Below are 17,440 nucleotides of genomic sequence, written 5' to 3'. Positions count from 1 at the left end.
ATGGCATGAAAAACTTATATGAAATCTAATTATACGATGTCAAAAATTTTTTGCATTCAGTTCCTTTGTTACTGGTCAGCATCTGATCAGATTGATCAGACAAGATCACTTCTTAACAAATCCATACTGTGACTGCAGTATAACTTCATTCCTGTTTAGATGTCCCTGCATTACTTCTTTAACCAGTGACACTTTTGCAGTGACCTTTAATTTTACTGGATAAAAATCCCGTCCACTGCAGGCTCCTTTTTTTCATTTAGTTTCACGTTTCAATAATTTATGTTTCAACTTTCTCTCATTTATCACAAAATCATTCAGCTCCCTACCCGAATTTGACTCACTTCTGGACTCATCATCCCAAAAAAATTCCTCATTTGCGAATGTAGATACAAAATACCAATTCAGTTTGTCTGCAACCTAAGCAGGATCATCAACAGTTAAATCATTCATATACAGTAAACCAATGTGTTAACATAGATAAGAAGTATATGCTGCTTTTCTTTGTATTCTTTGCCAGGGACTTCTTGTAATCTGCCTTTACTTGCTTCACCTCCTTTGTAACTTAATTGCAGACTAGTTTATATCTATTGTAGGCATGTGTATTACCTGATAATTTATATGCATCCCATGCATTTATATTCTCTGCAACTAGTCACATCAGTTGATCTGACACCAGTTTATGTCCATGCCTTTGACTGTATCTCTTTAACTGGTTTAAAAAAAAGCTTAGAAGCTTCTACAATAACACTGCTGAATCCTTCCCAGTTAGAATTTGCTGTTGGTAACTTCATCAGTTGGTCCACTGCATAGCTGCAGTCACCATTATGAAAACAAAAGCACTTTCCCTTGCTTTTGACAGTAGTGACATCTTTAAATAAATCCCACATCAATACATTGTGATTACTACCACCTAGTGCATCTTTTATTTATAGCTTCTTAATGCTCAAAAGGTCATTGCTGATAATCAGATCAGCAATGATCATCCAATAAATCTACAAGGTCCAGTTAATATCTGTAGAGTTAAAATCCCCCATTATAAGACATTCTGATTTACTAGTCCATTCTATTTCTCTGTATAGTTGTTTTTATACGTGTCACAGTCATTAGGCTTATAATATACTCCTACTCTAATTTTTGTTTTCCCATTGCTTATGGCGCCTCCGTACTCAGGTGGGCAGGAGCAGCAGTGCATAGCACAGTTGGCTCTGTCCATAGGCGGACTGGCCATGAGCCTTACCGGGGAAACCCTGGTGGGCCGGAGGCTGGTGTGATTTTGCCCATAAACACTTTTGGCGGCTACAAATTTTACTCGGTAAGAATTTTTGACCCAGTCCACCTCTGTCTTTTAAATTTGTGTGTGTGTGTGTGTGTGTGTGTGTGTGTGTGTGTGTGTGTGTGTGTGTGTGTGTGTGTGTGTGTGTGTGTGTGTGTGTGTTCTAATAACGTTTCCCTTTATACTCCAGTTAATATACACATAAATCCCCCCCCCTCCCTCTGGATTAATCAGGAATACTTTATTAACTTGGGTAGGGGGGGGATTAATAAAGTATCTTCTTTAGCTTCTGAACTTCCACTGTCTGATAAATTGGAAATATCTATTCATCCAAAACCTGGTCATTCAAAAAAAAATTAATTTTTGAGTCATCTGCCACTTTCATCACAAAAATAAATATAATATAAAAGCAACTACATTTATATCTATTATGAAAGTAGAGCTATCTAGTATATGGTAATGAAATTATGGTAATAGAAAAAAACATTTTAATGGCAAACTAACTCACACTACAATAGTTTAAAAAGTATTAGTGTCCAAAACAGAAAAAAAAAAAAACAACCCCACAATGCATGTAATGCATATGGGAAAATCAGGCAAATGGTTAACAGATCTGAATGTAATTCTTGAATGATACAACATTAGGTATAAGAATAGCTTAACTCTTTTGTAGGAAATTATCACTAGTTTATCAGTTTTCACTGATATTATGTGTATCATCACATCTCAATATTTTTTGTTTTCTGTTTTTAGTATATTTAAGTGACACATGAGCTGGGAAAAAAAAAATGTTTAATTTGAAATTTTTTAGGTACCCCCTCCTCCAACAGAATTTTCTAAAAATCAGTTAAAAGCAAACACTAGAAGTTTACGAAATAGCAGTAAAACATCATCTACATCTCTCAGTATTGATAAATGTTCTAACAGACAGAAGAATCAGAGGATTAGTGACTCTCTTAGAAAGAGAAATGTTAGAAAGTCTGTGACAAAGTCCCACAAGGGCAATGCTAACAAAGTAAGTTATTTAATAATTAAAATTAATCAAGTATTATTTTATATGATAAATAGTGAAATATTTATTTATTTATTTTATTTTTATTTTTTTTGTACAGTAATGAACTACATAGCATTTACAGTAGTTTGTAAAAAAAAAAATTAGCCTTTATAAAATTGCTGTCCCTCCCCCTTCACTCTTCCAAAAGGGCATTGATCCTTCCCCTTCACTCTTCCAAAAGGGCATTGATTTATACATTATTTTTTATTAACTCTTTTTTTTTTTTTTTGACTTGCTCTAGAAAAGTAAGTGAAATTACTTTTTTCTTTACTTCTAGAAAGGTGTTCAAAATATCTTTTTATTAATAGTTCTGGTTAAAAACTCCATTTACTGCCCTCTTTTCAAATTAACATTTACTGATGTTAATTTGAATTTCTTTTAACATTATTTTAACTGCTGAAGGTTCTTTGTTGACAGTGAAGTTTTCAAGTACATTCATTTGAGTTGACCTTGGGTCAGATCCACATGATTGCTAAATATTGTTGATGATAACATTCTTGTTTAAATAGTCTGTTGTAAACTGTGATCTGTGTGTCCTGGTGGAACTATAAGTAACATCTTTATAGTGCCAAAGGATAATGAATGGTGGTGTAAAATCTGAGAAATAAGCATTGAATCATTTCACTCTAACTTCCATCTTAATGCTGATAAGAGTGGATTACTCTAGGTACAAAGAAAAGGGGTTTAGTCCAGTACTGCACAGTTGATATGTTAATCTGGGGTTACTGCTACCCATATGTAGCACTTTGCATTTGTCAATGTTAAACTTCAGTTGCCACCTCTCAGCCCATTTTCTCTACTTTTCCAGATCCTGTTGCAGTAGCATACTGTCCTTATTGTCACTAACAACCTTACCAACCTTTGTATCGTTTGCAAACTTGGACACTAAGCCTGATATAAGTTTATCAATATCATTGATAAATACAGAAAATAGCAATGGACCCAACGCGGACCTCTGGGGGACACCAATAATAACATTAGCCCACAAAGAGCAGTGTCCATTGATTACCACTCTGTCTTCTCCCACTCAACCATCCCTTTATCCGCAGCAGCAGCAGCAGCAACTTGTTCTTAATGTCATACTGCTCCAACTTGTACAGTAGTCTTCCATGTGCAACAGTATTAAATGCTTACCTGAAATCCAAGTATATGATAAAATTATTTTTTGTATCCAGTTCCTTTGTGACCACATCATAGTATCCAATCAAATTGGTCAGATTAAACTTCCTCTTAACAAACCCATACTGTGTCTGAACTATAACTGCAGTCTTGTCTAGATAATCCTGCAGTGACTCCATTATTTTCCCTGGAACGAAGTTAAACTAACTGGCCTGTAATTACTCGTGTCACCTTTCGATCCCCTTTGTGAATTGGGAGTACATTTACACATCTCCAGTCCATGGGGCCCCCCACCCGAGTCCAAAGATGTCCTCATAATCATGGCTAAAGGCCTGCTTACTTTCTTTGTTGCCTCCTTTAATATAATTGGATAGATCCCATCCACCCAAGGTGCCTTTCGTATGTTTAACTTCAACAATTTCTCCTCCACTTTGATCTCAGTTATTACAAAATCCTTTAGCTCCCTGTTACAGTTTGATAAACTTCTGGCATTCTCCTCCCTTAATAACTCCTTGTGTGTATTTTGCATCTACATTCAATGGTTTGATTGTTGATCCTGCTGACAAACTGAATAAGCAGGATCAACAATCGAACTGTCGATATCAAGTTAACCAATCTGATTCATCCCCTTCCTTCTAGAGTTCGCATAAGTAAAGAAGTCTTTACTGTTTTTCTTTGTGTCATTTGCCAAAGATTTCTTGTAATCTGATGCTACATAAGCTCATACACTTGCTTTCTTGCATCACATGCCACTACTACTACTACTACTACTACTACTATTATTACAGACTATCTCATATCTACCATAGGCATCTGTGTCTCCTGATAATTTATATGCATCCCATGCATTTTTCTTCTCTGCCACGAGTCTCATCAGTTATTAACATCTATTAAAGTTCTTTCAACTGTGCCTAAATTTTCTGTAGCAGAGGACAACCGGAGGAGAATTTACGCTGTAGAGTATTCACAGCACTTAATGAATGAGTATATATGACGGATTGAATATACGAGGTGTCTTTTAAATTCTCCATAGTTAGTAGGATACTATATGATGGCATTTGGCAGGACTACAGCTGCACCAACTTTACTGCTACTCTTGGATCCATCTGTATATTGCTCAATGAGACTTCTAAACTGAGTGGAGTGAGCAAGATGTAATTGCCCAATGTTGCTGTTTGGAAGGTTATTCTTTCCCCATTGCTGAAAATGTTTATCAATATGTGTCGGGGAGCATTTTCCATGGCCTCGGTTTTCATGCTAGTTTCCTGAAGTGTGTTTAGAGCTTGAAGCCTAATTCCTGACAGTTTAGTTTGATAGAGGTTTCCCCATTTTGGCATGAAGATATATTGCTACATGGAATGATGTGGAAAGCTTCTGATTTTGGCTGCATAATTTAGTAGCAGAACTTGTCATTGAAGGTTAAATGGCGGTTCATATGATTCTGTATAGAGACTTAAAATTGGTGATGTGTGAAAGACCCCAGTACAACTCATAGCACACTATGATGTATGGCAGTGGTGTTCAGCCTATTTCCCATTTTCCATATCTTGTTACATATAAAAGGAAGTTTCTGTTTTCATGTTACCATTTTCATTTTCAGGCTATATATAAAAAATTCAAATTCCCAACACTTTTTTGTGCAACAAATTCTTTCCAATATCTTCTACTCTTCATATAATTGTGTGTCGAGACAAACTATTTGTCTTGTATTATTGTCTCCGGACAAAAACTTCTTCCACAACTTTTAAAACAAATAGCATTTAACAGATTTACCATCACTGAAGGTTTACTTTCAAAAGTGCTCAAATATGCAACTTGATAACTGGCACTTACAGCAGATAAATTTCTTGACTGATATGTTTTCAGTGTGTTTTGTTATTTTCTTAATTTGTTTTGTAACTTTGAACACTCCTTTATCTTGATCATAACAGTTATGCTTGGAATCACAGTGTCATTTTAAATTATATTCTTTAAAAACTGACACAGTCTCCTTACACACTAAATGCACTGCATTTTTGTCTTACTCAATGAAGAAATAGCCTTCAGTAAACCTTTGATTAAAAACACGACACTCCAAATCGACTTTCCTCTTTCGGAACATTTTTAAGGATAATTTTTTAATTCAATACCAATTAATAATAATTCAATACAATGAACAAGTTATATCAAAATAGAAATTTCACAATATGAAAAGATTGATAGGTACCTAACTGTACTTAGCGTATATATGACTGTACTGGACTACATGTACACGTTTCATACAGTCAAGCTCGGTGCTTGCATGCCTGTACACGCAGTGGCATGACTCTCTAAAATGCTGTTTAGTTCACTTTCTGCGTGGGCTGTATAAATATTATTAACGGTCTGGATACGGCCCATGGGCCTTAGGTTGGACACCACCAATATATGGGATCAAACCATTTCAGTATACTTTGCCTGGCTGAGGCATATAGATCCTTTAGTCCAACTGGGATCTGATTAGTGAATGGTATAGGTGTGGCAACGTATATAGCAATCTGCACTTCATGGCACAGAAGAAATTACTCTGAGAAGATTTAGTTTCCTAAGACAACTGGTACAAATATATTTTATATGTTCCAGGAAATTTAATTTTTTTTCATGTATTAAATGAAGAAATCTAATATTAGACTGGAGTGTAATATGATGGAAATCTAACTGAAGGTAGGTCAGGATGTAAAATATGTTTAGAGCAGAAGTGTACCCCAACTGTTTTTGGTTTAGAAATTCTTTGTTTTTCCCAGACAATTGGTTAGAGAAATTGGGCAGTAATTTGTTGGATCTGTGTGGTCTTTTCCTGGTTTTGGGAAGGCAAGAACATAAGAATGGCACTAGCTAGTGGGATAATATTCTTCTAAGAAAATTCTGTTATACAATTGTAAGAGAGCAGTTAACGATTCCTCACTTATTGTTAACTGCTCTCTTACATCTAAGGTGCATTATGGCTTTGGATGCCAATGTACCATACAACAACAGTGGCGCCTCCGTAGCCAGGTGGGAAGGAGCAGCAGTGCGTAGCACACGCTTCTTGATTGGACCGGGGTTCGAGCCCGTCACCACCAAATACGGAGCATGCGGAAAGGTCAGGGAATGACAACCGCACCGGAGCAATATGGCCTTAGTTGCTAATGCTCTTAAAAACCAAATAACAACAACAACAGTGCTTTTAGCAATTGAAAAGCTGGTTCATATGTGGCAACAGCTGAAAGAGGAGCTGAATGCATCAGCAATTTCCACAGGTCCAGAAATTTCCTTCCCTTTCAGAAGTAGAATCGGAGAAGTTATGAGCAAGTATTTACCATTAATTCATTTGATTCCCCCTCCCCCAGATTGTAGCAGTATCTGTTGACCTGGTTACGGTAGCAACTTAATGTACCCATGCTTCCTTTTTTTCTCACTCGTCTTTATATGATAAGCCTTAGCCCTTGCTCTCTTAAGATGTAGAAGGTTAGCTGTGGTTGGGTTGGATGTTTCAAAAACTAGTTCCAGTATTTATTCCTTACTTTTTTTTTTTTTTTTTTTTTGCAATGCTGCATGCTTTATTCCACCACATTTTTGGATGGAGCTAGATTTTGGACAATGAATTCAGGATAGCAGATTCAGCTGCCATCATTATTTGTGTAATATAGCTTACTGCAGAATCAATCATGTGGGTTACAATTATGGAGGTATCTATATGAGTTATTTCTTGGTATTTAGTCCAGCTAGCCTTGTCAAATTTCTAGGTTGTTTTTATATTACTCTGGGGAGGAGAACTTTTGCAGAAAGTACAGATTGGAAAGTGGTCACTATTGCAGAAGTAATTACCATCAGGGGTAAAGGGAAGGGTTTTTGCTTCTGTAATGGTGACTACAGTGGTCTCAGGCAGTTTTTAAAATCTGTACAGTGGGAAGCATTTAAAGAATGAATCGTGCAAGCTACTAAGCTTTTCATACTGATTAAGAAATATTGTTCAATGTTTAGGCCTAAATGGATGTCAGATGAACTATTGAGACTCGTGGCAGAGAAGAAAAATGCATGGGAGGCATATAAATTATCACGCGAAACAGAAGTGTATGCCAGATAAAAGCTAGACTGTATTCAAGTCACAAAGAAGGTTAGCCAAGCGAAGCCAGATTACGAGAAATCTTTGGCAAAGGATGCTAAGAAAAACAGCAAGGACTTCCTTACTTATATAAACGCTAGAAGGAAGGGGATGAATCAGATTAGTCCACTTGATATTAATGTTTCGACTGTTGATGATCCTGCTGAGATATCTGATAATCTGAATGAGTATTTTGCATTTACATTAACATATGAGTTATTAAGGGAGTTAAATGCCAGAAGTTTATCAAATTGTAACAGGGTGCTTAATGATTTTGTAATAACTGAGAGCAAAGTGGAGGAGAAATTGTTGAAGTTAAACTAAGAAAGGCACCTGGGGTGGTAGTAGTAGTAGTAGCAGTAGTAGTAGTGACATGTGATGCAAGAAAGCAAATGTATGAGTTTATGCAGCATCAGCCAAAAAAAAAAAAAAAAAATCACACCATTCCCTCCAAATGCCTGTCCAGTTCCTCCTTAGATTTATTCAACCTATCAACTTCCACAATGACAGATGGAAGTTTGTTCCAGCAATTAACCACCTGCTGGCTAAAGGCAAATTTCCGCACATCTATTCTACATCTGTCTTTTCTTAATTTGAATTTATGCCCCCTTAGGTTCGTAATCTGAACAAGTGGAAGGATCCCATCAGAATTCAGCGTGCTCAACCCATTCAAGTCTTTATACACCTCAATCAGATCACCGTGCAGGTGCCTAGTCTCCAGCCACTGCAATTTGCAGAACTTTAGCCTCTCTTGGTAAGAGGATCCCTTCATTCCCCTCACCAATCTTGTTGCCCTTCTCTGTACATGCTCAAGCAAGTTGACATCCCTCCTAAAATGAGGCCTACAGAGGGACAATCACCTCCTTTTTCCTGGATGGGTGGATGGGATCTATCTAGTTATATTAAAGGAGATGGCAAAGGAAGTAAGCAAACCCTTAGCCATAATTATGACAGCATCCTTGGACTCAGGGGAAGTCCCCAAGGACTGGAGATTTGCAAATGTATCCCCAATTCACAAAGGCGAATCTAAGGGTGATACGAGTAATTGCACACCAGTTAGTTTAACTTCTGTTCCAGGGAAAATATGGAGTCACTGGTTAAAGATGCATTTCAGGATCATCTAGACAAGACTGCAGTACTAATTCAGACATAGGATGGGTTTGTTAATGGAAAGCCTTTTCCGACAAATTTGATTGGATACTATGATGTGGTTACAAAGGAAAGCTTTTGACACTGTTGCACATGGATGACTACTGTACAAATTGGAGCAGTATGGTATTAAGGGTAAGTTGCTACAATGGATAAAAGGGTGGTTCAGTGGGAGAAGACAGAGTGGTGATAAATGGACACTGCTCTATGTGGACTAATGTTATTAGTGGAATCCCCAGGGTTCAGTGCTGGGCCCATTATTGTTTTGTGTATTTATCAATGATATCGATGAAGGTATATCATGATTCATTTTTAATACACTAAACACTGACTCAAACAAATAAAATAAAACAAAGCTTTAATATAAAATAAGTCTGTATAATAAAATAAACTTTTTAGTGCTTTTAGCACTAAAAAGATTAAAATCACTAAAACCACTATACAACTATAGCTTTCGGCGGCGGCGGCTGCCTTCATCAGCTGAAATGGTTACGGGTTATCCATAATATATATATATATACCTCCCAGCAGGTTCACGACGCCCCCCTCCCACGGCACATGATCAGTATTAACTTCCCATGCATTGGGACCGGAAGTGACTCAGGCACAAACCATTCTAAACCGTTCGTCCCTCCCTAAGATAAGAGACTCAAAGAACAGATGGATATGGCAGCGTTTATCCCTGTTAATACTGTAGTGTCTGGATGAGCATATCCACAAGCTCTCCAGCCACTTCCAGTTCCAGAAACCATAGGCTCTATCAACAACCACCGCTCCTTTGGCTGAAATACCATGCCCAGTCTCCCAGGCAGTCGCATAATCTATGCTTTGTTTCTCCCACACAACACTCCCCACACTCTGGGCACTCAACCTTGCATATGACCCTGCTGTTATCATTGATGTCAATGGGATCTTTAACCCTGGACACCACCGTGTGGAGACTCCGGCCAGGAAGTTGTGCACATCGCATCTGATACGAATGTAGCATACTTGCAATGGGTTCAGAGATACCCAGATAATAGGGAATGTTTGTGGTAACCCTAGGTGTAAAAACATCCCTATGACCCCTACTCATATCCTTTAGACCAGGGGTGGCCAACAAGTCGATTGTGGATTTAATTTTTAAATATACAGTCATCTCTTGATTTGTGCACCTTGTGCAATGAAATTTTTGAGGTGGTAGATCGTGGCACATTTCGAAGGAAAAAAGTAGATCGCATCACAAATTAAGTTGGCCACTCCTGCTTTAGACAACCATCTATAACACTCTGGGGATAGCCACATACCTTGAGGTCAGCCGTAATTCGTCTCACCTCATCTCTCTCCTCGGAGGAGGGACAATGCAACCCCACCCTTCCCATCAGTGCCTTAACCACACTCATCTTAGGGCCACCGGCTTAAGCTGATTTAAAATGTGTGTACTGGCCACAACACATAGGTTTTCTATAAACCTTAGTTCTCAAGCGTCGGCCTTCCCTGTACACATACACATCAAGGAAAGAAAGGATCCCCTCCACCTCTGAGGTAAACTGAATATAGGGCGAACCGTCATTCAACCAACTGAGCACTTCATTATTCCCACCTCTCCGTACCACCGTAATGGTGTCATCGACATATCTCTTCCACAACCGTACCGGGGGTGGAAGAGTACTCGTCAACATCCTACCTTCAAACTCTTCCATAGCCAAGTTGGTTATAACCGCACTAATGGGCAAACCCTGGCTACACCACGGACCTGCTGATACATAATGTTTCGAAACAACATAGTAGTACTAGACATACACAAACTGATTCCTTTACATAAATCTTCACAGTTCAAGGCTGTCTTGTCTTTCCAGTCATCATCTCTTCCCAAAGCTACCCACACACAGTCCAAACCATGTTCAATGGGCATTCAAGGTATGTGGCTAACCCCGGAGTTTTATTGATGGTTGTCTAAAGGATATGAGTAGGGGCCATAGGGATGTTTTTACACCTAGGGCTACCACATGCATTCCCTATTATCTGGGCACCTCTGAACCCATTGCATGTATGCTACGTTTGTATCAGATGCGCTGTGTACAACTTCCTGGCCAGAGACTCCACATGGTGGTGTCCACGGTTAAAGATCCCATTGACACCGGTGATAACAGTGGGTCATAAACAAGGTTGAGTGTGGGGAGTATTATGTGGGAGAAACAAAGCATAGATTACGTGATCACCTGGGTGAATATGATAGAGCCATCAAGATAGTCGATTATGGAGGTTCAGCCATAGCTGAACATGCTTGGGAGACTGGGCATCGTATTTCAGCCAAAGAAGTGCTGGTTGTTGATAGAGCCTGTGGTTTCTGGAACCGGAAGTGGCTGGAGCGCTTGTGGATATGCTCGTCCAGATGCTACAGTATTAAGAGGGATAAGGGCTGTCGTATTCATCCATTCTTTGAGTCTCTTACCTTAGGGAGGGACGAACGCTTTAGAATGGTTCATGCGCGAGCCACTTCTGGTCCCAATGTACTGGAAGTTAATACTGGTGTGCCGTGAGGGGGGGGGTGTTGCAGACCTGCTGGGAGGTATATATATATATTTGGATTACCCATAACCATTTCAGCTGATGAAGGCAGCTGCTGCCGAAAGTTATTATTGTATGGTGGTTTTAGTGATTTTAGTCCTTTTAGCACTTTTAACTACACTTTTATTTTATTGTACAGACTTATTTTATATTAAAGCTTTGTTTTATTTTATTTTGTTTGAGTCTGTGTTTAGTGCATTAACAATGAATTATCGAGTTCCTGACTCCGGTGGTCTCTTTAATGAAAGGTATATCGTGCTTAATGTCTAAGTTTGCAGACGATACAAAGGTTGGCAGGGTTGTTAATGACACTAAAGACAGTATACTACTGCAACAGGATCCATAAAAGTTAGGCGGGTGGGTGAGAAGTAGCAACCGAAGTTTAACACTGACAAATGCAAAGTACAGGCATACCTCGGTTAACGTTACCTCTGATAACGAAGCCTCGATATAACGAAGTCTGCAATTTCAAGCCCCATTTAACATAAAAAAATATTCCATTTTTGTTTAATCACCTGAAATCTAAACAAACTGAAGAAATTACGGAAACCTTTGGGGCTTCTCGTGGTTGGTTCGAGAAATTTAAAAAACGGGCCAGGATTCATAGTGTAAAATTAACAGGAGAAGCTGCAAATAAGTTTCCAGAAAAACTAAAGGAAATAATTAAACGTGAAAATTTTCCACCAAATTTGGTGTTCAATGTTGATGAAAGCGGTTTGTTCTGGAAACGGCTACCAACAAAAAGCTTCATTTCTATTGAAGAAAAATCAGCTGCTTGGTTCAAAACAGCCAAAGACCGTTTAACGTTACTCTTTGGATCAAATGCCTCTGGCGATTATAAATTAAAATTGTTATTAGTTTACCATTCAGAAAATCCGAGGGCGTTAAAAGGTAACATAAAAATGAATTTACCTGTAATATGGAAAGCAAATAGAAAAGCGTGGGTTACCAAGGAGTTATTTACTGATTGGTTTGTTAACCACTTTTGTCCTGGAGTAAAACAGTATTGTCAAAAAAACAAATTTGAAGAAAAAGCTCTTTTGTTGTTAGACAATGCTCCGGGACATCCTACTGATCTTAACACGTTGGACACATGCATTCCTGTCAAAGTTGTGTTTCTTCCAGCAAACACAACTTCCCTGATTCAACCATTGGATCAGGGAGTAATAGCATCATTTAAAGCTTATTATCTGCGTCGAACTTTAAGCAATTTAACTGAACTAGAGGATAAAGAGGAAATGACAGTTAAAACTTTTTGGAAAAACTACACCATTAAAAACGCAATAGAAAGCATTGATAGTTCTTGGAAAGAAGTCACTAAGAAATGCTTAAATGGAGTTTGGCGCAAAATATGGCCAGAAGTTGTACTAGAAGAAGAAAATAACATCCAAGAATTAGAAATGAAGTTATCCAGATGGCTCAATCAAATAGGTTTCGAAAATGTCGATGAAGAGGATGTTAGAAATTTATTGAATGCAGAAGATGATGGTTTTTCAGTGGAAGATTTAGAAAGCCTTGTTAGCAACGAAGACAAAGATAGTGAAGGCGAAGTTAAAGAAGTACCTGCCGAAAAAGTGTTAACAACCAAAGATTTAAAAAGGTGCTTAAATGATATTGAAAACGTTTTAAATTTTTTTAGTGAAAATGATCCTGACTTAGGAAGAAGTGTTATAGTTAAGCGATCAGTGTTAAATGCAATAACTCCGTACAGGCAATTGTTAAATGAAAGAGGAAAAAAGCATAAACAATCAACTTCAACCTCATATTTTAAAATGTGATTTCACTTTGTATGTAAGTTGACTGTTTATTTAATAAAACTTTTCTTTGTTAGAAAAAAAGCTTTTCATTTTCTTTACGTAGGAACGTATCCCTATTCTGGCCATAGTATTTTTACCTCTGAAAACGAAGTTTCGCTTAACGAAGTAATTTCGTGGAACGCATCCTATTCGTTAATCGAGGTAGTGCCTGTACTGCATATGGGTAGTAGTAACCCAAGAGAAACGTACCAACTGTGTGATACTACACTCGAGGAGGTGGAGAATGAAAAAGGCCTGGGGGTAATTGTGCAGTCAAATATAAAGTTCTCTAAGCAATGCAGAAGGGCTGCCAGAGCAGGTCATGGAGTTTTTTCAATGATATACAGGAATTTTGATAGCAGAGTCAAGGAGGTGATTGTCCCTTTGTATAAGGCAATGGTCAGGCCACACCTTGAGTACTGCATACAGGTCTGGTGGCCTCATTTCAGGAAGGATGTAGAGTTGCTAGAACAAGTAAAGAGAAGGGCAACAAGATTGATGAGAAGAACGAAGGAGTGTGCTTAAGTTCTGCAAGTTGCATCTGGAGACTAGGCATCTGCGAGGTGATCTGATTGAGGTGTATAAGGCCTTGAATGATTTGTGCAGACTCAATGCTGAAGGGATACTTCTGCTTGCTTAGACTAAGAACCTGAGGGGGTATAGATTCAAATTGAGGAATGACAGTTGTAGAATAGATGTGCAGAAATCTGCCTTTAGCCAGTGGGCGATTAATTGCCGGAACAAACTTTTATCTGTCATTATGGAAGTTGATAGCTTAAATAAATTCAAGGAGGAACTGGGCAAACTTTTAGAGGGAATGGATGTGTGCAATTGTGTCCCCCCCCCCTTTGGCTGATGCTCATACACTTGCTTTCTTGCATCATGTGACTCGATTACTACTAAGACCCAGATGGTAAATGCACATGTGTGTGGCAACCAGTGTTTAAAATTATTAGATTATATCTAAGAATTTTTCAGTAATCTATCCTCTGTAGTCAAAATGTTGAGAGCTCCATAGTTGTGATGATCATTCCAATCACCCATAATACAAAAGGGAGCAGGTATTTGCCTCACTGTGTCATCTAAATCAGCTAGGGTGTATGTGTGGTTTGGTGATAGATACAATGTTAGTGTCTATCACCAAATGTTATTGTTATACTGTTATTGCTAATTGTTATATTGTTATCACTAATGTTATTAGTACCAATGGTGGCATGCACTGCAATCGCTTCTAAAAATGTTTATAGGGAGATGGGTCTAGAAGAAATTACAGAGTTCACTAAGAGCGTTACTCCTCAGTGTGCTATACTAGAAGAGTTTGTCTTTTCTATACATGATGTAATGTTTTATTGTCATAGATATTGTTTGTCAGGTTTGTTTCTTGTATGCATACTGCAACAATCTTTATGTCCATAGTTTTAGAAAAATTTGCGAGTGTTTCCTCTTTCAAGGCTTGTGCCAGTGTGTTTACTTCTTGAATTGTTCAGATTGTTCCTTTGATAAGGAGAAGAGTGATTTTGCCAACTGGATATAGAGATATTTGGAGGGACTGAGCAGTCAGTCTGAGTTGCTATTGAGTAACTGATGTGTATATAAATGACTTAGTAAGTACTGCAAAATCTTTCTTTGCCTCTTGATATGACACTGTGCTCTCTATTATATTTTTGAATATTCTTTTCCCATTTCCATTGGGTGCATTCCTTAGAGAAGGCAGAATGATTACCACGACAGTTAGGACTGCTCTGTGTTTCAGTGTTACCACTTGTGTGTTCTTTTGATCCAGAAGAAGCACAAGTGGCTACACCTCTGCAAACTGTTTGCAAATGACCAGATTTTTGGCACTTGAAGCACCAGACTGGATTGGGAATGTATGGTCTTACGTGGCATCTTAGGTAACAAGCATTTATAGTTGTGGGTTGATTAGACATTTTAAATGTGAGTATCACTATCTGAGCAGGGACAGGCTCTCCATCTTTTTTAATGACTTCTTTTTGTGCGTACTACGCTTTGGTCACTTAATTCACAGCCAGATCCATCCTCCAATACATTTAACAGGTCCCATTCTGATATCATCCCTTTAGAGGAGTTCAGGGTGGCATGTAGGGTAACCTTTGTGGGAATTCTATCAAAAGTAGATATTTTTAAGTCTTTCAGCATGTCTGTTCAGTTATTTCCGGATCTTAATTGCAAACCATTTTTGGAGGGCCAACTGCATTTTCAAGACATCTATATCAAAATGGGGAGAGCTCACTTAATGTTGTCTATCATTGCTCCTTTTCACCCTGGGAGGGTGGCTTTCTTCTCCTAGGTTTCCAGCCCTGCCATATAGGGTACAGGAGCAGTGCTACCAGTTACAAAGCAATAAAGGAAAGTTAGTCCTATATAAGGTGTCTTTCTTTTCTGTTAAGTAAACTAATTTCTTTACTTTAGAAGAGCAAAATTAAAAAACTACTCTGGAAATTACAAAAATAACACTACTGTAACAGCTGCTCTTTAAGAAAATTGCTTGCGATTTTCACTCAAAAATCATAGCCACTCACTTGGCACTTGGGCCACCATACCGTATACTTGTTATCTTTGCTGAGCATGATATAAAAATTGAAACTTTTTGGGATTACTTAAATCTTGTGTATTAAACCTATCTGATTACTATGTTAATGTTTATTTAGTGACTCAGTATGAATATTAAAATGAATTTTTGTTATTTTGAAGGATTCTGAGCAGAAAGATCCAAAAAATAATCAGCAATCTTGTGGAAAGGGAAAGATTAAAATTTCACAAAATAAAATTAGAGAAACAGATTGCACCAAACCTAAACTGACATCTATAAATGACTCAAAGAAAATTTCGTGTACTACTGAAGATAGATCAGCAGGTATGGTAACACTTAGCATACTGCCTACATTTTAAAAATTTACTTGTAACGTCATGGATATACTATATATTCCTTTTAATGTGCTGGCTATTAATTTATTAGTAACTTATCTGATTTACCAATCATCAGGACACTGATTCTCAGTTCAGTTTGCTGGAAAGTAGAAATCCCATGTTGCCTAAACAGATTCGATGAAAATTATTTTTCACCAGTGAAAAAGAATTTCCATCTTTTATAAGCAAAAAGCATATCTTGCCATTCGCCTTTTGTATACAACCTATATATAGATGACATCAGTAGTGAATATGTCTGTCTCATGACAAAGTTGTTAGAATTTTCCACATTTGGATAATTTTGGATGGTATACAAAAGTTGTAGATAGTCAAAATAAATGAGTTTCATCAGAAGCACTTTTCATATCATGTAGCACTGCCTCTTTCAGCATGAAAATTTCTTAAATAGTTTTGCTATCTTGTTCTTCATGTTAAGTATAATGGTTTTTGCAACACAGAAATAGGTTCACTTACTATTGATTTGTGTCAGATTCCATTTCCTTCTGTAGTAAAAAAAAAAATATAAAAAATTGGGTTATTGACATAATATGTACACTATGTTATCCTACTGGTAGTAGTAGTGTAGTGTACAATGGCCTGTGATGCAAGAAAGCAAGTGTATGAGCTTATGCAGCATCAACCAAAAAAAAAAAATATATATATATATATATATATATATTACAAAACAATCCTCTCTAAATATTTGTCCAGTTCCTCCTTAAATTTATTTAACCTATCAACTTCCACAACGACAGATGGAAGTTTGTTCCAGAAATTAACCACCTGCTGGCTAAAGGCAGATTTCTGCACATCTATTCTACATATGTCTTTCCTCAATTTCAATTTATGCCCCCTTAGGTTCATAATCTGAACAAGTGGAAGAATCCCATCAGAATTCAGCATACTCAACCCATTCAAGGCCTTATACACCTCAATCAGAGCCGACCGGGCTAGCCGAGTGGGTAAAGTACCTGCCCGGCAACCCAAAGGTCGCGGGTTCGATTCCCGCCTCTGGCTTGGATCAAAGTACTGCAAAAACCTTGGGAGGTGCAATATGGCCACGGAAGCCGATGCGCCAACAACTACCAAATCAAAAAAAAAAAAAAAAACCTCAATCAGATCACCTAGCAGGTGCCTAGTCTCCAGCTGCTACAATTTGCAGAACTTAAGCTTCTCCTGATAAGAGGATCCCTTCATTCCCCTCACCAATCTTGTTGCCCTTCTCTGTACACGCTCAAGCAAATCTACATCCTTCCTAAAATGAGGCCTCCAGACTTTCACACAGTACTCAAGGCGTGGCCTGACCATTGCATTATACAGAGGGACAATCACCTCCTTTTCCCTGCTAGCAAAATTCCTGTATATCATTGACAACACCCCATGACCTGCCCTGTTAGCCTGTCTGCATTGCTCAGAAAACTTCATATCTGACTGCACAAAGTCTTTTTAATTTTCTACCACCTTAAGTG

At 37.9% G+C, this 17,440-nt stretch overlaps 1 protein-coding gene across 1 annotated transcript in view; it reads left to right on the top strand.

Annotated features, from left to right (window-relative positions):
- The window catches only part of LOC150089911 (uncharacterized), an 85,650-nt gene that overhangs the window by 48,288 nt on the left and 19,922 nt on the right, over positions 1 to 17,440 (top strand). The window contains exons 5-6 of the mRNA XM_090390130.1: positions 2,085 to 2,288; positions 15,756 to 15,918. Coding sequence (XP_090246256.1) covers positions 2,085 to 2,288; positions 15,756 to 15,918 — 367 coding nt within the window. The remainder of the gene's footprint in view (positions 1 to 2,084; positions 2,289 to 15,755; positions 15,919 to 17,440) is intronic.

This window comes from Mastigoproctus giganteus, chromosome 2 (assembly GCF_048544385.1).
Source record: "Mastigoproctus giganteus isolate SK-2022 chromosome 2, ASM4854438v1, whole genome shotgun sequence".
Classification (NCBI taxonomy): domain Eukaryota; kingdom Metazoa; phylum Arthropoda; class Arachnida; order Uropygi; family Thelyphonidae; genus Mastigoproctus; species Mastigoproctus giganteus.
The sequence above is the reverse complement of the archived record's forward strand: the minus strand, read 5'-3'. Positions and strand labels throughout refer to the sequence as shown.